The 25197-nt window shown below is 35.1% G+C and overlaps 1 protein-coding gene across 1 annotated transcript in view; it reads left to right on the forward strand.

The window, feature by feature from the left end:
* The window catches only part of ca10a (carbonic anhydrase Xa), a 232012-nt gene that overhangs the window by 68954 nt on the left and 137861 nt on the right, over positions 1–25197 (forward strand). Inside the window, exon 4 of the mRNA XM_073828405.1 lies at positions 15441–15583. Coding sequence (XP_073684506.1) covers positions 15441–15583 — 143 coding nt within the window. The remainder of the gene's footprint in view (positions 1–15440; positions 15584–25197) is intronic.

The raw sequence follows: 25197 nt of genomic DNA on the forward strand, positions 1-25197 counted from the left end.
AACCGGCTTTACTGACAAAACGCGCAAGTGATCGGCCGATTCATATATATATACTGTATGTATGTGTGTGTGTGTATATATACAGGTCCTTCTCAAGAAAATAGCATATTGTGATAAAGTTCATTATTTTCTGTAATGTACTGATAAACATTAGACTTTCATATATTTTAGATTCATTACACACAACTGAAGTAGTTCAAGCCTTTTATTGTTTTATTATTGATGATTTTGGCATACAGCTCATGAAAACCCAAAATTCCCATCTCAAAAAATTAGCATATTTCATCCGACCAATAAAAGAAAAGTGTTTTTAATACAAAAAAAGTCAACCTTCAAATAATTATGTTCAGTTATGCAATCAATACTTGGTCTGGAATCTTTTTGCAAAAATGACTGCTTCAATGCGGCGTGGCATGGAGGCAATCAGCCTGTGGCACTGCTGAGGTGTTATGGAGGTCCAGGATGCTTCGATAGCGGCCTTAAGCTCATCCAGAGTGTTGGGTCTTGCGTCTCTCAACTTTCTCTTCACAATATCCCACAGATTCTCTATGGGGTTCAGGTCAGGAGAGTTGGCAGGCCAATTGAGCACAGTAATACCATGGTCAGTAAACCATTTACCAGTGGTTTTGGCACTGTGAGCAGGTGCCAGGTCGTGCTGAAAAATGAAATCTTCATCTCCATAAAGCTTTTCAGCAGATGGAAGCATGAAGTGCTCCAAAATCTCCTGATAGCTAGCTGCATTGACCCTGCCCTTGATAAAACACAGTGGACCAACACCAGCAGCTGACATGGCACCCCAGACCATCACTGACTGTGGGTACTTAACACTGGACTTCAGGCATTTTGGCATTTCCCTCTCCCCAGTCTTCCTCCAGACTCTGGCACCTTGATTTCCGAATGACATGCAAAATTTGCTTTCATCCGAAAAAAGTACTTTGGACCACTGAGCAACAGTCCAGTGCTGCTTCTCTGTAGCCCAGGTCAGGCGCTTCTGCCGCTGTTTCTGGTTCAAAAGTGGCTTGACCTGGCGCCTGTACACGGTGGCTCTGGATGTTTCTACTCCAGACTCAGTCCACTGCATCCGCAGGTCCCCCAAGGTCTGGAATCGGTCCTTCTCCACAATCTTCCTCAGGGTCCGGTCACCTCTTCTCGTTGTGCAGCGTTTTCTGCCACACTTTTTCCTTCCCACAGACTTCCCACTGAGGTGCCTTGATACAGCACTCTGGGAACAGCCTATTCATTCAGAAATTTCTTTCTGTGTCTTACCCTCTTGCTTGAGGGTGTCAATGATGGCCTTCTGGACAGCAGTCGGGTCGGCAGTCTTACCCATGATTGCGGTTTTGAGTAATGAACCAGGCTGGGAGTTTTTAAAAGCCTCAGGAATCTGTTGCAGGTGTTTAGAGTTAATTAGTTGATTCAGATGATTAGGTTAATAGCTCGTTTAGAGAACCTTTTCATGATATGCTAATTTTTTGAGATAGGAATTTGGGGTTTTCATGAGCTGTATGCCAAAATCATCAATATTAAAACAATAAAAGGCTTGAACTACTTCAGTTGTGTGTAGGCATGGGATGATAACCGGTTTCAAGGTTTACCGCGGTTTGAAAAAGTCACGGTTTCAAAACCGCAAACAAAAAAAGTTATACCGTTCCTACGATATGCGCATTTTCTGTGTCATCAGAGTGAAAGCGCAGGACTAGGTTGTGTGTGTGCGTACCTGCAGCGAAAACAATGCAGCCCCTCCCCCAGCAGTTAGTGCTGCAGGCGCGTGTCTGTGTTTGTGCACGTGATCCACAGTCAGTGAGATTCAGCAGTAATATAAGTTCAGGATGGCCAAATGAGGTGAACCCTACAACACAGAGTGGGGAATAGCAGACTATATGTACTAATTTTACGTTTCTGTGATTGAACTTTAGCACAACAATTAAGTTAAAGTGAAATCACGTCTTTGCTTTTAAGCCTTGTGTCACATTAAAGGTGCAGTGTGTAGGTTTTTGCGGCATCTAGTGGCGAGATTGTGAATTGCAACAGTCCACTGCTCACCCCTCCCTTTACAGAACTACGGAAGCCGATACAGGATTTAAATCTCACCTTTTTTTGACAGCAACGAATAGTGAGATTTCTTTTAAAACGTAATTTAAGGAATTATATTAACTTAATCATTCAATAAAACTATGTTATTGTGAATATTACTTGTTCATCATTGTGTTGAAGTTAATAAAAACATAATGGTTAATTAAGGTCTTTATGCACCCCTGAAAACATAGTTATTGCACCACTGTCTAGAGATCATCTTAAATATTACACAGTGCACCTTTAACACAAGTGACTGCAATTTAATTTAATTAAGAAGATTCAATTATTTATTTTAATTATTTTGCCTTCTGTTCCATGTTACAAAATGTTCTATATGTTTCCTAAAATTAAATATACTGTAATCCGTTTTGAAAAAAAAAAGGTTTTTTTTTTTTTACCCAGACATTTAAATCTAACATTGTAGAGCAGTGATTACAATACTGTAATACCGTGAAACCGTGATATTTTTATCCAAGGTTATCATACCGTCAGAATCTTATACCGGACCATGCCTAGTTGTGTGTAATGAATCTAAAATATATGAAAGTCTAATGTTTATCAGTACATTACAGAAAATAATGAACTTTATCACAATATGCTAATTTTTTGAAAAGGACCTGTATATGTGTGTATATATATATACACATACACATACATACATATACATACATATATATATATATATATATATATATATATATATATATATACAGGTCCTTTTCAAAAAAGTGTATATATATATATATATATATATATATATATACTGTATATACATATATACTGTATGTGTATATATATACTGTATATATAGAGACAAATTATTATTCTTTTTTTATTATTTGTAATAATAATTCAACATATTACGATTTTTACTTTATTAATCAAATAAATAGTCTTGGTGAGCATAACAGACCTTTTTTGATGGCTTGTGTGTTCCAATCAAATCCTGATGGACAAAATCAAGCCCAATCCCATATAATTGCCTACTGAAAATGCATCATTATTTAAGGTAATTGTGTTGTGAATGTGTGTTGAACATGTGTTTTCATCTCTTTATATGTCTTTATGTCTCTGTTGTTTGTGGATAAACACATGTAATGAGCACAATTTAGATCTCAGTGACAGAGGAATCCTCTCTGCTGACAAGCATAGCCAAGATAACAGCAGGATGACTTGGGGATTATTTTCAGATTCAATGAGAGGTTTAGGCTAAATCCACACTCTGACATGCCTGACATGGTTAACGGACAGCCAAAGAGAGCTTAAGTGATGGAGAAAACAGGACAGAGACCGAGAAAAAAAGATAAATTGTGTGTAGTGGTTCAACTGAGGAGAAGGCTAGCTTCAGGACTGCCTATTAAAATGAGTGTTTGCACAGCAAATGAACACAAGTCTACTAATTTTGTTCTCCACACGTTTATTTATATATTATCCCTGTGGTGAATTATAAAGGAATCAATAAGTCTGGGTTTCCAACCTGCAGAGTTGTTCTATGCGTCATGCCAGATACATTTGAATGCTATTTACCTCAAAGCAGCCAAGGTTTGGCTATGCGAGGCTAGACCTGAGTTGACCGTGCTCAAGTACTTAAGTTGGAAAAACAAAATTGACTTGTCCATAGATATCAATACCAGTCGATTAAAAACACATTAGAAAGTATCATGTCCACAGATATATTAGTACTGTTTAACTTCTGTTGATTCAATGAGCAGCTGTCTTGAATTCTGAAATCAGGGTTGTTGTGGCTTCACAGAGTTTCCAAATCAGAATTCCATTTTGCAAAATATTCCTTTTCGCACTGCCTGAAAAACCACCTCATGTGAGCGTAAAAACTTTTTTATTATACAGTTGCGACTGAAATTATTCAACCCCCCCAGAGACTGCAGTACATTACAAATACAAGCTTTTCTGTAGATTCGGGACTTTATCAAAATTGCATCTACAACAGTTTCCTGGCATATTAAAAGTGATAATGTCAATATATAATATAATGTTTTTGAGTTATAGGATTTTTTCTATGTCATAATTATTCAACCCCTATTCAACATAGCTGTTTTTAAGTCACCTATTTTTATGGTAGGAAATAAAATTGTCTTAAAACACAATTAAGCCTTTAGAAACTATTTAAAAAATAGAATTAACTTGAGATGTTACACATGCATATGTTTTGCCCATGTATGAGCTGAAGCAGAGTAGCAAATATGGCAAAGTCAACAGAGCTCTCACAAAAGCTATAGAGAAGAAATAGTTTCATTATATTAGAAAGTCTAATGCTACATTAATATTTCATAAACGTTCCTAGACACACAGCTGGCAGCCTTATTCCTTAGTTAAAACTGTGTTGAACCAGAAAACCTTTGAGGGTATTGAACAAAAAAAGTATAATATCATAAAATGTTCGATCAGAGCAACTGAGAAAAACCTGCAATGTACAGCCAAAGACTTTCAAGATGATCCGACAAAAGGAGGAAAAACATTTCAATGCAGTGTATAAGAAGAACACTAGACAAGTGTAGTCTTCATGTTGCGGCATCTTGCCGAATACCCCTCTTGATCAAGAAGAAAATAAAGGCCCATCTGAACATTCTAAAATCAATTTGGATAGACCATAGAGTTCTGGAAGATGTTTAATGGAGTGATGTGACCAAACTGGAACTTTCTGTACTTATGAATCAGCAGTATATTTGGTACAAAAAAGGCAAAGCTCATAAGCAGAAGAACACCATCTCCATCGTCAAACTTGGAGGTGGATTAGTCCTGTAATGGGGGTGTTTTACTGTTGCAGGAAGTTGAAATCATGACTGTATGGAAGACATCATGGATTACTTAAAGTATCAGGCCATTTTGGGAAGAATTGTTATGCATTTGGTGCAAAGACTGAAGCTAATGATCAATCAACTCAAAGTAAACCAAATCTACTTATGCTTGGTTCAGGGATCAATCAAAGAATGTTCTTGAGTGGCCTGTTCAGTCTCCAGATTTCATTCTCATTGAAAATATTTGGCTGAATTTGAAGAAAGCAGGGGCAAAGTGAAAACCCAAGATTATCAGTGATCTGAAAGCTTTTCAGGCAAGGAATGGGCCAAGATTGCAGTAGAGAGGTGAGAGGTTTAAGCACTTCCAAGCAGTGTTTATTGGTGGTTTTAAAGAATAAAAGACTTTGCACCTATCTTGACTTTTAAGGGATTGAATAATTTTGATCATGAAAGTTTAGAGCCAATATAATTTTTTTCATTTCATCTCATCGACTTACGTTCTCAGAATTACTCATGTGTATTAATAAATGTTCTCTAATAGTTTACTTGTGCCTTTGTTAAATTGTTTTCAAAATTTTTTTTTCTCTGCAGCAAAATGTCTTGCAAGTCAAGTGGGTTGAATCATTTTGATTGCAACTGTATGTAGTGTCTAATAAATGAACTTGCGCTGCATCTCTTAATTTTAGTGGACATGATCACGGTCTTAGCTGAACCCAAATAATCGGATATGCTCCGAAGCGGTGTGTATTTATTTATTATTCAATCAGTGCACTGAGCTTTGACATTTTTCAGACCTGGGACAGTCTTGGGACGCACTTCCTGTCACGTACACACGCTCTGAAGTGGCTAAGACTGCAAGTGTGGGTATTGGTTTTGGCTCAGCTTCTGTCCACTCTTGGTTTACACCGATCATCATCTTATCATTTTTTTGGATCTGGAGATGCTGTATTATTTCAGAATATTTGTAACAGTGCCCCCTACTGTATAGCAGTGAAAAAATGGATTGCCAGAATTGCTGCTCAATGGTGGAGAAGCGATGTGTCATAAGCGAAGAAAGAAAAAGGTTGTAAATGGTGGACAAAGCGTTAAATGCCACTCTGCATCCAGTAGTCTGAATAAAGAGATCAACAGTGCTCCATTTGAAATCCTTCCTGTTGCATTTTATTTTGTTTTGTGGGGTTATTGTGAGCTCAGAAGTGCTCAAGGATAAAGCCGCTCTTCAGCGTATCCTGTGGAGGCCAACACTGAAGGACTCCTCAGAGATGCGAAGCCTTCTAAACAGGCGGGCGACAATTAGCAACCGAGAGGAGAAGGTCCTGTTGAGTGTTTTGCTGTTGATGTTTCTGTGCCGGTGGAGCCAGCATACGTGTGCGGCCTGTGGAGAAACCACAGAGTTTGTGGTGACCACGGTTCCTCTGTGCCGTCTGCACCACGGCGGTTTTATTCTCATTTGTATTCTGCTTTGAAAATCCCTCTTTGCCGCCAGGTCAGATATCCCTGGCCATTAACAAATGACAGGAGGAGTTAACTTGACTGACATGTTTATTGTTCTCGGGATGGTTCGGCCTAATGAGGCCCATCGGCCCAGGGTGCTGAGATTACGTTGGCATTAGAGGACACGTCCAAAGAGGTTCAGCTGTCCTGTGCCATTTAAACATGCCGACTGCACACTTGTCCCGCCTAACGCCACTTTACCTCTGGAACTATTTACCTAGACAATGATAGCTTGTGAATGATTCGTGGTCTTGGCCACTAATCATTACGTGAGGGTTGATACTCCTGTTTTCTCTAATGCTACACCTGATAAAGCACTGCTTTGATGGACTGCACCAATTAACGGACAGAGAGCTGAATTACTCACACGACATTCTGACTTTCCAAGCGCAAAACAGCTGTCCTTTGCGATTTGTTTGGAAAAGTTTGTTGCAAGATTGCTGTAGACTTGCTAGTTGCAAATTGACTTCAATATGGCAGTTTGGTCAATGTCCTTACGGTTATTTTTTAATAATGCAATTCTTAGATGACTTAAATGATAAAATTACTTGAATACACCACTTCTGTGGTAAGCATGTTTTTAATTTATGAGGTAAAATGAATTTTTAAAGGTAAAACAACTGTGCCAATATCATAATTAAGAAAAAATTCTTAATACAGAAGGACATTCATAGTTTAGCATAGCAAGTACACTACCAGTAAAAAGTTTTAGAACATTTTTTAATGTTTTTTTTTCTGCTCACCAAGCCTGCATTTATTTGATACAAAGTACAGCAAAAAGGTAACCGTTTGAAATATTTTTGCTATTTAAAAATGGTTTTCTATTTTAATATATTTTGAAATGTAATTTATTCCTGTGATTTCAAAGCTGCAGTTTTAGCATCCTTCAGAAATCATTCTTACAAAAAACATTTATTATTATGTTGAAAACAGCGGAGTAGATTTTTTTTTTTTTCAGGTTTCTTGAATAGACATTTCAGAAGAACAGCATTTATCTGAAATGGAGAACTTTTGTAACATTTATAAATGTCTTTCTCATCACGTTTGATCAATTTAAAGCATCCTTGCTAAGTAAAAGTATTTATTTCTATATATTCTTGTCCAAAAAAAGAAAGATAAAGAAAAAGAAATTACTGACTCCAAGCTTTTGAATGGTATAGTGTTAAAAAAAGCTTTTAGATTTCAGATAAATGCTGATCTTTGGATCTTTCTGTTCATCAGAGAATCCTGAAAAAAATGCACTCAACTGTTTTAAATATTGATAATAATAATAATAAATGTTTCTTAAAAAGCAATTAGAACAGAAATCAGCATGTTAGAATGATTTTTAAAGGATCATGTGACTGGAGAAATGATGCTAAAAATGTAGCTTTGATCACAGGGAATACGTTTCATTAAAAACGATTAAAATAGAAAACCGTTATTTTAAATAGTGAAGATATCTCAGAATTTTGCTGTACTTTGGATTAAATAAACGCATGCTTGGTAAGCAGAAGGGACTTTAAAAGACATTAAAAAATCTTACTGTTCAAAAACTTTTGGCTGTCAGTGTATTTTTGAAAATATTTTACCACAGTTAAATCACTGCTTATTAATAATTAAAATAAAAACGTAATTTTTTTAAAATAAATGCATTTTTTAAATACTTTGCTGAAGTTTATTTAAAGTAACTGTTTTCTATATTAATACATTTAAAATTGTATTCTTGAAATGACAGGAATTTGTCGTTACTCCATTCTTCAGTGTAACATGATCCTTCTGAAATCATTCTGATTTGGTTCTCAAACATTTCTCATTATAAATGTTACCTTTTACAAGCTTTCATCTGGTTTCTTGTTTACTGCTTAAGATATAAAGCTGATAGCCAAGGGTTTTCATTATAAAGCTAGTAGCCAAGGTTTTCATTTCTTTCATTTTCGCCATATGCTGGGGAAAGAAATGAACCCTCCCCCACGACGTAGCCCTGTTGTGAAGTTTCACTGCCGCCTCCAACATGAAGGATTGGTAGAAGAGGTTACGCATTTGAATGCAACTTCCAAGCGTTTAGCATCAGTTTTGTTGCTAAGATATTTTTCCACCCTTCCTTTTATGTATTTATTGCCAATCTGTTTGTTTTCCTGCAGTATACTATTATATGCTTCACCACATCAAAACAGACGGTAGTTTTTGATGTTTATCCAAGATACCCAGGGATATGTCTGGATACGCTGTGTGTTTTCAAAACTCACTGCTATTCCGCACATGTTCCTTTTCCACTCTTTTAAGAAATACTTCACCTGTTTTCATTTGAATGGTAAGTGCATAACTACTCTCCTGCAGTCTTGGGGCAGAGGCTCTATGGTTTTGTGGCAAGATCTGGAATGGAAGTAATTAATAGGCATCTTAATTGGTGCAAGTGTGTCTTCTTTGTGCGTGTCTTCGCTCGACCCTGAACTGTAGTAAACCTTGAGGGGTGGCCAGAACACAGGCTTTAGTTGTTACAAAGGGGAAGGCAATAATTATTCTGCAAGTGCTAGTCTTTTCTTCTTCACTTTTTTTAATGTCAAAGAACAAGATCCAACCCTTGTGATCATGGGAATAGATGGAGTTCTTTGTCAGTGAATAACATTGTGAGTGACCTTGGTTTGATATAATTAACAAAACCTTTCTTGTGCTTAGATTGTAAGTGCAAGTGTCAAATAATTTATGAATAAACAGAAGAATGTTTTATGAAGATAATTACTGTAATGATTGAAATGTTTTTATCTTTGTCCTTTCATATTTAAAATATATGAAGAGGGAAATGTGGCATGCAGTGGTGTTCTGAAATGACAAGGCAAAGTCCTCACATTTTTTGCATTTTTTTATTAAATGTAAATTTATGTCCTAGTTACATTTTTACAATAACAATGTAATTTATAGGCTATTCTATTTATTAAAACCAAGTATAAATCTCATAGCATTTTTCATTTATTGAAAATAATAATGCAAGTCAGTAAAAATATGAACTGATGTTCAGCTGTTGTTTTTCATAATAAACATCAATCATCGAAGCTCACTAAAAAAAATCTTGTTTTCAGGTCATTTAAAGTTAGATTTTGATTTGACGAAGTGGTTATATCTCAGTGCGTAAGTTGTTTACCTTTTGTAATTTAGTCTTCCTATTAATGCCATTATGTTGTTTATTCAGACTGATTTATGAATGTGGAACACGTACAAACACATGAGGTGGGATTTATCGCATGAACAAATCACGGCTGAACAAAACCAGTCATCCAATTAAATCACAATGGAGGCATTGCTTCCTCTCATCTGACTTTCACCCATTCTTTCTCAATTACCCCCCGCTAAACTCATGGCACACTTTAAGAATTTGTTAAAACTCAGTGGGCTCAGGGGAGGCGAGAGAGACGCATACTCCCATTGTAACTTTATTAAGTTTATTTTTTTGTTTTAATTAGTGATTTGTCCTGCATAGTGGAGGAAAAGCGGCCAACACGTGCCCAGCGTCCTCTTTAAAAAGATACCTCATGGAGTTGTGTGAGATGATATCCAATGGAGATGGGTCTGTATATGCTTATTATATTCACATGATTGAGCCTTTTTAATTGTTATTTTTGATTGCCAGTGTAGCTTTCATGTGTCCTGAGGCCTTAAAAGATAAAAAGCTCACAGACTTGCACTAAAGTGGATGTTTGAATCTTAAGTGAGCTTATACAGGTCATTAAACAGAACAGCCTCTTCTGTCTTTTTAAAGACTAGCTCTGATGTGTCCAGTCTCACTGAGAGATAAGCTATTAAACATGCATTCAAAAATGTATTTACTTACACTCATGTCATTCCAAAGCCATACAGTATTAAAAAAAAAATAGGCTTTTTTTATTTTTTGAAATGGAAATGATGCAAAAGTGCACTATATTTTGAGTCTGAAGATATACAAATCCTCCCCTCCAGTGAAATGTTAACTGCTATCCTTTAAGGTTTCGAAAGGAAGCTCAGTGTTATTTAAATGAATATACTTCAAATCTATCTTCAACATGCAGCGTATCTAAAGTGAAGATTCAGCTTGGTTGTGTATACAATTTTATTGGCAATGGCAAAAAAGCTGTTGACTGTGTTGTCCTTTTAGGTCTACCAATAGGTAATAAGTATTTACCATTTATGACATGTCACCTGTGTTTAGCGGATCGATTTCATACACTGCAGCCCCATTCCAGTTATAGATTTCCTGTCATTTCAGTGACTGATGTAGAAGGATCTGAATTATTTCCCATTCTTCTGCCTGCATCTTGGAGGACATTACAACCTAATTCAATGCTTTCCTAAGTAAGACATGACTCAACGTTTTTTCAAATCCATTTTCATTCTCTACGCAGCACCATCCAGTGCAGAAATAGTTCTTATGCCAGGAAATGAGAGTGGAATAGCAGCCGGCTGTTAATTTTGAGTTAAGACCGCTGAAGCGATGGCCAATCACACCAACCAGCCGTATTCTTTTATTAATCACAAAGCTACTCAGTCGTGGCCTCAGTTGAGCCACAGTTTTGTTTATCAAGCATTGTCCCCGAACAATATGCAGGCCTTTTTAGCACAGCATTAGGGGGTTGAAGAGATTACACGTCCAGTGCGCTTGTGAGTCTGGGTTTGTGTTCGTTTTCCGTGTACGAATGTGTGTGTACACGCTGCTACTTTGTCAAGTTCTTTTCTCAAGGAGAATTGTTGAACGCTCACATGACAGGAAACAGCAGGTGGTGCTTGTTCGGGAAAATGCAGGCTCAAATTATGGCGACTCACAACATGAAAAATATGGTGTGGAGACCACCTGCTTCTCTCAGCATCAGGACAATGGGAACAGTGATTTATGAATAGTCTTTACTTATTTGGAGGCCTGAAACGAGGGCAGAAGTGCTGATGTCATTGTGGTGGGATAGACATTATGAATTGAGTTACGTGTCATCGCTTTTCTGCAGAGCCAACCGGGTCAAATCACCCAAACCAAAATGTTCCAGGAGTGGAATTGACTTGATAGAAGATGCAAGCTTGGAGGTCCTTAACCACACCACCGACTGCTCATAAATTATTAATAAAGAATCCTGTTTTGCAGGCTGCCAATCATCTCATGTAATGGTTGTCAGCTGGAGGTGCATGTAGCACATTGCTGTGAAAATGCCAAGGCGAACACTTTGTATAAATCGTCTAAATTGCTTGAAAATGTCACGGGCTGCTGGAACTCTGATGTTGAATAAAGTTATTTAAAAGAATAGAGGGATATTGTTGCACCCACTTTCTTACGAGTATCAAAGAGTTATGAGAACGGGAGACCTGGGGCAGTTGTAACATTTTTAACATTTTCCTTCATAACCGACTGATACAAATCTAACTGCCATTTTTTGCTATGAGACATTTGAAACTAGCTGTGAGCCACAGCCATTAATATACTTCTAATAAGAAAGACTAGATCATAAAAATGAAATTAATAGAAGTCAGAATGTTACAGTTGTAACCGTGATTGCTGGTAATTATATTAACACACTCTATCTAAAATAAGAGCGTACTTCAAAGTAATATTTCTTTAACACCTGTTAATATCCCTTAATCATTTGCACTTTTATGTGGTGCTATTTCTTTTAGCTGTTAGCAATGTTTTATGTATTTAAAGGGGACATTGGATGCCTATTTTCAACAAGTTGGAATGTTTCTTTAGGGTCTTCATGAGATGTCTGCAACATACTTTGGTTAAAATTCCACAATGGTTGTGTAAAACAACACCTTTTAACTTCAAAAACACCTGTTAAAAGTGACCCATTTCAGTGCATGGCTCTTTAAATGCAAATGAGCTCTGCTCACCCCGCCCCTCTCTTCCATTTTGTGTGTATTTGGTGGTGCGTTACAATCAAAAACAAAACTAATCTACTGTGTCCTCAGTGGCTCTGATGTTGGGAGACAATTAAGACTCTTATGTTAAGACACTTTTATATCCAACTACAAAACGCCTGCATTGGTTACGAGACATTGTTGGCGGAAATATGCTAATATAGAACAGTCCATCAATGGTTTTTGCAGGGGGAAAAAAAGGGGGAAAATACTATTAAGATTTTTTTGGGATTAAAAAAAAAGAAAAAGGATTTTTATCATTGTAGGGTGGTTGTGTTCACACACTGCTAAGACACATTTATATGCAAACACCATGTAAAAGTGTATTTTGCATCCAATGTCCCCTTTAAATATGATCTTATACTTAAAAATAGACATTTCCATAGAATGAACCAATTATAATGTACCTACTGTAGAATTTACAGAAATATTACAATTGAAAAGCACTTTAGGGTTACAATTTGTTTATATTTTAAAATTACACCACCTTGAGTCATTAATGTGGCATATTTGTTTAATTAATTATTGTTAACACTGCTTGTCTCCAAAGCTTTATTTTTAGGTCAAAAACATCAAATAATATATTCATAACTATTAAATATATGATGTAAATGCTGAATAATTATTTTAAAATATATACTGCAAGTAGTGGTCCCTGGAGTTATCACTGGTGTTACCGTTTAAAGGTCCCATATTGTACATTTCTGGAGGTTTATTTTAGTTGTTGATGTATATGATGTGAAGAATATATATTTGCGGTATAAGTGCCAAAATCCATCTCAATATATTTTTACAGCTCCATTTTTAGGAGCTCTGTCAAAAACAGGTCGATTTTGGTCCATCCAATTAATATTCATGAGCCTCTCTTCTGATTGGCCTGTTGTTTTCTGAGTGACGCACAGCCAGGCCAACCACAGGTAACTACGGTCATGTATGCTTTAGCCGAGCCCAGAGTCATAGAGAGAGCCTAGCCTGCTGATACTCAACAGGATATTTCAGAATGATCATTAATGTTTTTTCTTTTTCAAACACCGAATGCAGTAAGCTACATAACTGTTGCTTTAGTAAAGCCCCTTTCACAATGTGCGCTGATTCTGGAAAATTACGGGAACGAGCGCTGTGTGAACAAAAGCCAGAACCATAAAGGCAGTGTTGTAGTGATGATGCACGTTATCATGCGACTCTTCACAACGAAAAAATACGTGCAAAGTGGAATGAAGCAGCGATCGCACAGTTTGTTCAGGTTAGTTTCAGTTTAGTGAAACGTACGCGGCGCATTACATCTCACATCCAAACGTCACATGTCTTTACGGGTTGTGTGTAAAGCACGCACAGATTCCGGAAAACAACTGTGAATGAACCAAATCAAACAACTCCGGAACTAATCATGGGAAACATTATCCGTGTATTTACCGGAATCGCTGTGTGAAAGAGGCTGAAGTTGACGTGCCAGTGGTCTCTTATATTCACGTTGTTCTGAAGCCTGTGCAATGATGTAGTTTCGACATCTATTGAATGAACAGGGTTTTCTCCACTTGTTTTCGTGTTGTTGTTGCTTAGCAATGTTATGGACACAATATTGTCTGGGTTTGACAAAAGGAGGGTGGGACGTGATTGGTGCTTGGGGTGGTGACTGAAGGCGGTGACTGAGTAGATCGGACGTCACATCTTTGCGGAAGTCACAGTGGCTCGTGAAAATGAACAGTTACTTTAAGCAGGCTGTGTGCAGTTTACTGTGGATTGACTGTTTTGAAACTCATATGGTAGTTACATAGCCCCTAGACCTCAGTTATCATGAAAAAAGCCAGGAAATTCCGATTTTGACAATATGGGACCTTTAACAAAAATCTTATATTTAGAAATAAAAATCACACTGATGACACCACTTGACTTCCTCTGTCCTCTTATTTATCTCATGATTTCATATGAAGCTTTTAGTTGAACTCACTGTTATGACCTGATTAATTGTTAGGGAATTGTGTAAAAAAAAAAAAAAAGAATACAGATGAATTAAACCACTTAATTTAGTGAGTATACCATGATTGACAACATGTGGTTTGATACCTTGCAGCAGCTATTTTGTAAACTGCATTTTTCATGAAAATTGTCACTGGTGTCACCTTCCTTATGGGCAAATAAATGCACAAAAAAGATTTTAAAAAAGCATTAAAGGAGAAGTTCACTTCCAGAAGAAACATTTATAGATAAATGTCATCCAAGCTGTTCATGTCTTTCTTTCTTCCTTCAGTCGTAAAGAGATTGTTTCTTGAGGAAAACATTGCAGGATTTGAGCTTGAGTTTGAACTTCCAAAACGCTATATAAATCCAGCTTCAAACAGTGGTTGTAAATGATCCCAGGTGAGGAAGAAGGGTCTTATCTAGAGAAGGTGTTTTTTTTTTTTTTTACAATTACAATTAATATACTTTTTAACCTCAAATGCTTGACTTGCTCTGCCTGAGCTGTTTTTTCCAGTTCAAGACAGTTAGGATATGTCGAAAAACTACCATCTCATTTCTTCCAAATCGTCCTACATCCCTGTTTTACCTTTTTTGTTAAGGTTTGGTTAAGGTTTGATCTCCTTTGCATGTTCTCTTTCGCAAACACTGGGTAGGTACTTCTGCAGCGATGTAGGATGATTTTGAAATGATTTTTGAAGTTGAGGGAGAAAATATGATTGGAGTTTTTCAAAATACCCTCACTGTCTTGAACCAGAAACTGAGTTCAGGCAGTGCAAGGCAAGACAAGCGCTTGAGGTTAAAAAGATAAGACCTTTCTTCCTAGGCTGGGATTGTTTACAACCGCATTTGTGAACGTTTGAAGCATTTAAACTGCATTTTGGAAGTTCACTCTCGAGGCAACATAGAAGTCAACTATATGGAGAAAAATCCTAAAAAGTTTTCCTCAAAACGAATAATTTCTTTACGACTGAAGAAAGACATAAACATCTTGGACATTATCTGTAAATTTTTGTTCTGGAAGTGAACTTCTCCTTTAATCTGTCTTTTTTGTGTATTCATAAAGTTAAAAGAAAATCTAATAATGTGGTCTAAGTTTAAATTTAAAAACAAGAAATACATTTTAAGGCATCTTGCCATACCAAAAGTTGAATGGCTCAATTATTACATCCACAAATAAATAACTTGTGACTCTCATTCATTCGTTATAAATTCAATCTAATACTATCTACTTATGAACAAATTATCTGTAAGTATGACCATTTGATGAATGTACTGAAAATCATCCTTTTTTTTCTGTTGCAGTGCCATCGTTCTGGGGACTTGTAAATTCTGCCTGGAATCTGTGTTCTGTGGGGAAGAGGCAGTCTCCAGTCAACATTGAGACGAGCCATATGATATTTGATCCCTTCTTGACACCACTGAGGCTCAACACTGGCGGACGAAAGGTAAACCATGTCATATGTGATGTCTGCATGGCTACAGTGTCAGTGCGATGAGCTGCCTGAGAAAAGTAAACATTGTTTCTAGTGTCAAAGTGCCATGATCAACTGTAAAAGTGCCACTTTAGTTAAAAAATGCATCTAGGTCAGTGTTTTTTCTGGATTTAGAATGGTTAGGACAGTAAATTATGATGCTTAGTTTGAATTGTACCATTTTCCACAGTTTTTATTTATTTATTTATTTATTTATTTATTCATTTATTATAGGAGCTGATACTGCAACATGTCTTGCAAAACTCAACTTGAAACAGCATTTTATTACTATTATGCATGCATTTTTGAACTCATATCATTCAAGATGGTTTGTCACATTGCAGGACTATTTAAACTGAACTCGCTATACACTGCCATTCCAAACTTTGGGGTCAGTAATTGTTTTATTTTTTATTTTATTTTTTTTTTTTATTTTTTTTTAGTTCAGCAAGGATGTGTTAAATGGATAGAAAGTGATAGTAAAAACTTACACTGCTGTTCAAATATTTTGGGCTCAGTAAGATTTTGAATGTTTTTTTTTAAAGAAGTTCCTTACCAAGGCTGTGTTCGTTTGATTTAAAAATACAGAAAAAAGTAATATTGTAAAATATTATTATAATGTAAAACAATGTTTTCCACATTAATATTCATTAAAATACATTAAAATCATTACTCCAGTGTCTTCAGTGTTGCATGATCCTTCAAAAATCATTCTAATATGCTGAAAGAAATTATTACTTTTATTTACCAAGGATGTGTTCAATTAATAAAACGTGATCGCATAGATTTACATTGTTAGGAAAGATTTAGATTTTCAATAAATGCTGTTCTTTTTAGCTCGTTAATCATCAAATAATCCTGAAAAAAGAATCCCAGGTTCCGAAAAAATATTTGGAAGCACAACAGTTTCCAACATTGATCATTCTAATAATAAATCAGCATATTAGAATGATTTCTGAAGGATCATATGACATTTAAGACTGGAGTAACAGCTGATTAAAATTCAGCTTTGCATCACAGGAATAAATTATGTTTTAAAGTATATTCAAATAAAAACGATTATTTTATATTTTAATAACATTTTGCAATATCAATGTTTTTTTCTGTATTTCTGATCAAATAAATGCAGCCTTGATGAGCATAAGAATCTTCTTTAAAAAAACATCAAAGTCTTACTGATCACAAACTTTTGAGCGGTAGTGTATTTTGTTAGAAAAGATTTCTATTTTAAATAAGCTGTTGTTCTTTTTAACTTTTTATTCATCAAAGAAACGGGTTTCAAAAACATTAAGCTGCTAAATGTTTTAAAACTGATAATAAATCAGGATATTAGAATGATTTCTAAAAGATCATGTGACACTGACAACTGGAGTAATAGCTGATGAAAATTCAGTGCTGCGTCACATAAATAAATTATATTTTAAAGTATATTAAAATAGGAAACCAATATTAGAAATTGCAATAATATTTCCCAATATTACAGTTTTATTCCAGTATCAAATAAATACAGACTAGATGAGCATAAGAGACTCCATTAAAAAATATAAAAAATACTGATCCCAAGATTTTGAACAGCAGTGTATATACATTGGAGAAACCATTTTCACTCCGATATTGCTAGAAAATTTCACAAGCGTTTACAAAGAAGTGGCAACACTTTGAATTAAACATTTAAAAAAATCCATGCGCATGTTATGCATCAACTAACCACATAAAAGTGCTTTTGTTTGTCACTGGAGAGAGGATGGCATGTTTTGCATATTAATAAATCCTCTCTTCAAAGGCATCAGCAGTGGGTAACTGAGGTTGTGAATGTGGCGGCACTAGAGGAAGAGATTCATACTCGTACAGATCAGTCAATGACTAGAAAGCGAATCAGACAGAGAAAGAAGGATAATAATCCACTGCATGCTAATTTGGCCAAAGCGCTCTTGACATGCCAAGTCTTATAAAATAATTAGTTGGATTCATTGTTTGTCATTTAGAAGAATGGCAGTTCAAAAGAAACTATTTCATGAAAGGGGTTTGTCCTAAACTTAAAAAAAAAGGTCAAAGATGAATTGCTGTTTTTAGTGACAGGTTTAAAGCCATTTTTGCTTGGACTTGGACTTGAACTGCATGAGTTGAACTGTTTTGATCTTTACAAAGCCAAGAAACCCCTGTCCTCTGATTTCCTGGAACATGTTCGATTAATCATTTTCTCCACACACTGGTTTCAATGATGCTGGGCTTTGATGAAGAGTTCAAGTGTGTTTGAAGTCGCACCATATGTGTTTGAGTTTCTGTCAGAGTGGAGTTTGCATTGCCAGGCTCTCCACAGCATGATAAATGGACTAATGAATAGTTAAAGGAAATTAAAATGACCTCAGAATAGAAAACCAATTAATCAAGCGCAGACATGCATCAAGGTTATGTGCTTTGGATTGAGGGAATCACAGTTATTAAATTGTCTGTATTAATTGAATATTTGCTCTGCTGTAGATGAGCCGCAATTACTTGAAGAGCTTTTAATGAATTTAATTGCTCTGACAAGAGAGAAAGATGACAGTATCGTGTCCCTCATTGAAGTCCCCAATCAGCAAAGTGTAGAATTTGAGAAATGAATATGAAAAGATGCCACATGAAAATATTTTCTCCCGACGTCATTAGCTAGGGGTGCAGTGGATATGAGATAGGGCTAATTAGCGAAACAAATCAGGCCACATGCTGTTTAGCATAGCATAGATGTACTGTAGAACATGGCGTCGTACTACTAAGTGTCACCTTCCTTTGTCAGCGCTGGTAAAACGGGACAGAGTCCCGCCCAGAGACAAACAATGACAGATACGATCTGCACACAGATTTTATTCAGTTACATGAATATCATATTAGATTACTCACTGAGTCAGCCTTGTCATTGCGATTTCATTAGCTTGGATAGTTGACAGTGTGAGATACATTCTTTGTATAAACTGATGGCATCAGTTTTGCTATCAGTCAGCTTAAACAGTTGCGTTGTCCCTCAGTTCAAACATCGGCCTCTTGTGCAGATCACACAGAGATTCACAGTGAGAAATAAATGTAAATGAACAGATTTCTTGTTTTTCTTCTTTTTTTTTTTTTCTTCTAATCGACTTGTTCTTGAGGGAACTTTTGTAAATCTGTTACTGATAGTAATGGTAAAGTAGTCAGCTGGTCATTATCATCTGATTATACAAGAGTGATCAAAACCTTAATGCTAAGTATGAGGTGTTTGGATCTCCCTGTTGGGGTTTGTTTTGCAATTAGCATTAGATGACTGTACATTATTGTAGTTTTCATATGGCTACATGGTTAAGCAAATACATGGGCAAGGAAAATATTTTTCCAAGGGTTTGTGAGGAAACTGCAGGGGATTTTTTAGAGCCAATCGTCTTGTGGGCAGTGTGCTGACATACTGCGCTGTCGCGCTTTGGACGTCTCAGCTTATGGACCTTTCCCGATCCCATCCCCACGGTTTCTCTTCTGCCTCGCTTCCTGTCTGAAACGCTGTCTTATCCTAAAAAAGGCAAAAGTGCCAAAAATACATCTTAAAATAAAATAAAATAAAATAAAAATAGAAATCAAGTACAAAACTAGAACTACAAAAATAATCAGATATGGCTGCGATTGACTGTTTTTCAGACTATTATTACAAGATTTATAAGGTTTTGTCTTAATTTTTTTTTTAAATTAGCGATAAAAGATCATAGTTAATTATAACTGTAGCTAGAATTATAAAATATATATAACTTGTGTTATAATATATAAAAAAAATACTGGATAATAATTATAATAATAATAATTATTATTATTATTATTATTATTCAAAATGATAAATTTATAAGTAGAAAATCAGAATTTTATAATTAAAATAATCTAAAAACTATGTATTAATATTGTTGATGTTGTTGCTATTGTTTTTGTTGTCATTATTTATTATTATTATTCAAAATGATACTTTTATAATTTGTGAAAACTAATATAAAAATTAATATTGTTGTAATAATAATAATAATAATAATAATTATTATTATTATTATTATTATTATTATTATTATTATTATTATTATTATTATTATTATTATTATTATTATTATTATTCAAAATGAAAATTTTATAATTGGTGAAAAATATAAAAAGTCTATCAATGTTGTTGTTGTTATATAATTAGTGGAAAATAATACAAAAACTTATTCAAATGATAATATTATAATTAGTGGAAAAAATATTAAATACTATTACTACTACTAGTAATAATAATAATATTAATAATAATTGTTATTGTTAGTATTATTATTAGTAGTAGTAATAGTTTTTATATTATTTTTCACTAATTATAAAATATAATAATAATAATAATAATACTTTTATAAATATATTTATATAATTTATATAATACTTTTATAAAAATAATATTAATAATAATAATAATATTGTTATTATTATTATTCAAATTATAATTTTATAATTAGTGAAAAACAATATGAAACTATTTATTATTGTTGTTATTCAAATTATTTTAGAAAAAACGTATTATTATTATTATTATTATTATTATTAGTAGTAGTAGTAGTAGTAGTAGTAGTAGTAATAGTTTTTATATTATTCTTCACTAATTATAAAATATAATAATACTTTGTCTATTATTATTATTATTATTATTATTATTATTATTATTATTATTATTATTATTATTATTATTATTAAAATTATCATTTTAAAATGATATGAAACTGTATTGTTATTATTATTCAAATTATTTTATAATTACTGAAAAATATATATAAAATGGTTATTATTATTATTATTATTATTTTATAATAAGTGAAAAATAATATAAAATTATGTATTATGATTTATTATTATTATTATTATTATTATTATTATTATTATTATTATTATTATTATTCAAATTATTATGAAATTCTAAGGGGGTACTTTAAGAAAATGTTTCGTGTCCAAGTGCTTTGGATTTCAAGAAGTTTGGGAATGCCGAAGTTGAAATATTAATATGAATAATATATAGCAATTATGAATATTAATAGCATTCATTTTTTATTCTAGTTGTATGTTGGCTTAAAAGAATAGTTCTTCCAAAACTGAAATGTTGTCATTTGCATACTCTCATGTCACACTTGTATGATTTCCTTTTTTCTGAGGAACTCAAAAGAATATTGATATTGATACTTTGAGGGGGGGAAATGAATTTTTTATTTTACTTTCGTGTGCATATATTAGAAGTCAGTGAGGCCCAATGTTGTTTGAATCTCAGTGTTGTTCAAAACCTCTGTTCCACAGAAGAAAATCATAGCGGTCACCACTTAAAATATCTGATTGCTCAGTGGAGCCATGTAATAAGAGGTGATGGCAGTGTCAGTTAGATATAATATTCTGTTCGTTTGAGTTCAAGGATCAGCGATGTCATTTTTCCTTTAATCTGGCCAGCGGGAGAAGGAAATTGAAACCGTTTAACATGCAAGATGCATGTATGACCAGATGGGGAGTTCTGCTGCCACAGGGAGAGAACGCTCCTCTAGCGGCACTGAATGAGTATAATTACACTGGAAACACGGTGGAACGAGAAACACGGAGCCATGGGATGACATCTGTAGTGATCTGTGGGAACACACCGTTGGGGGTGTCCCATTACACATTCGGCCCTCCTAGCTTTCCTTCTTCACACATGTGACTTCAATGTTGGCTTTGTACCTGCATGTTTCAGCTCTTTTCTCCGTTGCAAATGTTTGCATTTGCGTACTAAATGGTTTCTGTACCCTTGTTGCTAGCGGTTTATATTTCAAGCCAAGTCGCTCCTAGACAAGAATTTACATCCGTTGTAATTCTGCAACTCTGCAGAACATGCCGCTTACAGGCATGACTGCTTCGTTTCCTTAGCAAAGTTCTGGTGTTGGCAAACCCAATGGAACATTAGCATAAAATATGGAGTCAAATATTTTTGAACGAAAAGTGCGAATGTAAAATATTTATTAGAGAAAGCGTTTGCAACATACACGTGCGTACATAAAGCCCAGCTATGTTTTTCATGGTGAATGTAATAAACCACAAAGGACACAGCTGTTTATTGCTGAGGGTGAAACGCCTCGTGATTATGAGAATTGATTTAGTTATGCAAATTACTGATTCAAATTAATTAGACTCAAGTTTGTGTTGGCTGAACCTGCTAAGCTGTCACAGTATACAAAGCAGTTTGCGCATGAATATCTCAAAGGCTGCAATTATGTCTGTCTCGCCGCGGCCTCTTGCTTGTCAAGGCGCTGGATTTAATTACTGCTGGATCGCGAGAGCTCCAAGCCCCGATTCGTGCGTTCCGAGTCGGAATACGCAACCTAAGCCGCCGTTCGTGGCTCGTCCATCTGTGTGGGTGTATAAATTTGAATCATAAACATGCAGCTAAAAAAGGATTAGGGAATAATTAGATTCAATCGCTTGTGTCCGCAGGAAGAAGTGTTTGTGGGGTTCAGGGGTTGCGGGGCAATCTCACTGTAGCATGACTCGCAGGAAAATGGGTCACACGGAAAGAGGAAATGGATCAGCAGTCTCCTGTCCTCTATTCTCAGATCAAAGCCCGAGTGCTCCACCACAGCTGAGATTCTGAGTGCGCCTTCATGTTTGTGCAGTTCAGATCTACCCCAACATTATGATAGCAGGGTTTTAGTCAAATCTTCAGATCACTTTGTGCTTTTCGTTGAATCAAATAAGAACTACTGAGATTCAAGTCAATTCAGTTTCAAAGTAATATTTTTTTGGTATGATTGATTTCTTTTAATTAAAAAATCAATTGTATTAATTTTTTTTAATATAAAATAAATGTATTTTGTCTTGTTCGTTTTTTTGTTCAATGTTTTTGGTTTAGTTGTTTGTTTTAAGTTTTGCATCTTTTTGTTTGTTCACTACAGATGTCCCAATAGACTATTTTGGAGTAGACGTCACAGTCACCTCACTTGCAGCTGTGCGCGCATTGTGGTGGCTGAAAAACACTGTTAACAAGTGGAGGGAATTGGGTAAAATCCATGGAATAAGAGAAAAAAATGTATTGTGCCTTTGATGACAGTATTCTATAAAAATGATTTGCATTCCGAATCTGACATCCAAAGACATTTGAAGCTAAATTCTGACAGACAGACTATAGATGAAACCCACTATGATTACTCTACTTAGAACATGATTTAAAACTTGATTTAAACTGTAGGTCTACCTAATATTCACATATGATGTTCATAGGGGACTTATTGTATTAGCTCTACAGTTACAGCATGAAACACTGTTTAAACCTATAACATTTACCCATTTTAAATCACAATTCTGAAATAATGCAAATGCAAGTTTATATCTCCTTGCTCTGACTTTATAACTCGATTTAACTCGACAATAGCGAGTTTGTCAATTGACCCTTCGCAAAGAGCTCGATTGACAATCTGACCAATCGTAATGCTGAATCTTCCATTTTGTTCGACAAAAAGAAATCAGACAGGAGAGTAGATTAACTTCAGTAGACTTAAACTTGAAGAATTGTGCAAAATTGACGTCTTTCCGCAGTTAAAGTAAAGTATGTTCTGATGTTCATTCATGTTTATTTCAAACTTTAAGTAAATATAAAAAGAGGCAATACAATGATCTGTCAGGACACATTAAAGAGCCACAAATTGATATTTTCATACCAGAAGTAACCGCTTTCTGTCTTGTCCTTCAGCGTGTTGTCAGTTTTCTCTTTGCTCTGTGGTGTATTTTTCACTGAGTAAGAACTAGGGGTGCAACGGTTCTCGGTAAAAAATCGTACCGTAAGGTTCTCCTCACATGGTTCGGCACGCACCAGGATCGCGGTTCAACTTGAATCTGACAACGCATCTGTAATATGTTTTAAATGACAACACGTAAAACAAACAGTGTTCGACTACTGTATGTTTCTGTTGATGGATGCACATTCTGGCTTCCCAATACGTTACAACAACAGCAATAAAATAAAAAACGTTGACAAACCATTCTTGTTCAATGCGAGTGCCGTATGCTTGAATATGAGCAGTCATTTGTTCCGTCATCTCCAGGGTGCTGATAGCGCTCGTGTACAGGTGAGACCTGAACAGCACACATTGCTATCTGGATTTAAACTAAACTAATTTAATCTTTGCCAGTTTCAACATTTAAGAGCCATAAGACGCAAACTTGTGTGCGCAGTGAGAAGATCGGTGTGTGCGCTCATCGGAAGCTCGCAAATCCGTGCCTTAGAACGTGCGCAAATACTAAGCTCTTTTATTGTGTTTGAATAGACAAATTTACACAATTTTATCAAAATTCCCGTCTTGGCAAGTATCCTAGCAGACATAGCCGGCTAAATGTTAAGTATCAGTGCATTCTCTTAAATTGACAGCAATTTCTTAATATTTACCAAAGAGCAACTACAAGGAAATCACTCGCTGCTCTTTATTGAATAGCTTTTGTAACTTTAATAAAGATTAAGCTTCAATTTATACTGTAAAATATGCAATGCTGTTTTACATTTGATCATTTTATTCAGTTTCTTTACCTAAAAACTAATGTTAGACCTACCCCCCCCCCCCCAAAAAAAAAAAAACGAAAAATCACTGTTTATTTTATTTGTATCTTTACTCTATTGTATTTATTTGTGCCGTTGCTTGTAGTTAGATAGATTATTCTTATTTCTTTACTTTTTAGTTTTTTTCCCTAAACATAGCACATACTGAACTGTACCAAAACCGTGATACAAACCGAACCCTGAGTAAGTTGAACCGTTGCACCCCTAGTGAGAACATGTGTAGTGTGAGAGCGCCATTGTTTCTCGGACATAGCAACAGTAACTAAGTGGGGCGGGTCTTTGTGAAGGGTCAATTCTAAGGGTAAAAAGCCAGAAGTGTGAGATAATATAAACTCATGATTCTGAGCCAAGGGGAAAATGGAGAATGATGAGTTGAAATATCTTATCAGAATTGTAAGATATAATCTCGGAATTGCGAGAATAAAGTCAGAATTTTAAAATATAAACTCAAATAAACCTTTTTTTTTAGTCTTTTATTCCATGACTTCCATAGACTGCTATTTAAAAAATATAATCATCTGCCACCAGATAGGCGCCACCCACAAAAAGTCATCACTGTTTGCATACACCGAAATGGATATATTCACAGTGTAATACTGAACCGTTCTGTATGACATCCACCATTCAATTTGCGCTTGTGATTATTGCATTATTTCGGTTTTGCGTTTATTTTATTTCTCTTCGAATTGGCTCCGTTTGTGTGCTCATAAGTATATGAGATGAGGAAACTCCTCGCCGCTTATAACGTGCATTTGAAAAAAAGCAACAGATGAAAAACATCTTCCCTTTAACTTCACAACATCAATCAAATGTTTGAAGTAACTTCCTTTTGTGATCTGCTGTGGCTTCCCATCACAGAATGAGGCTATATATATATATATATATATATATATATATATATATATATATATATATATATTTATATTTATATTTATATTTATTCTATCCACCTTTTTCTTCCCGTAAGAGTGGGCGCGTAAATTTTATGGGTCTGGCTTCCAGTCTCATCCGCGTT

This window comes from Garra rufa, chromosome 22, assembly GCF_049309525.1.
Source record: "Garra rufa chromosome 22, GarRuf1.0, whole genome shotgun sequence".
NCBI classification, from domain to species: domain Eukaryota; kingdom Metazoa; phylum Chordata; class Actinopteri; order Cypriniformes; family Cyprinidae; genus Garra; species Garra rufa.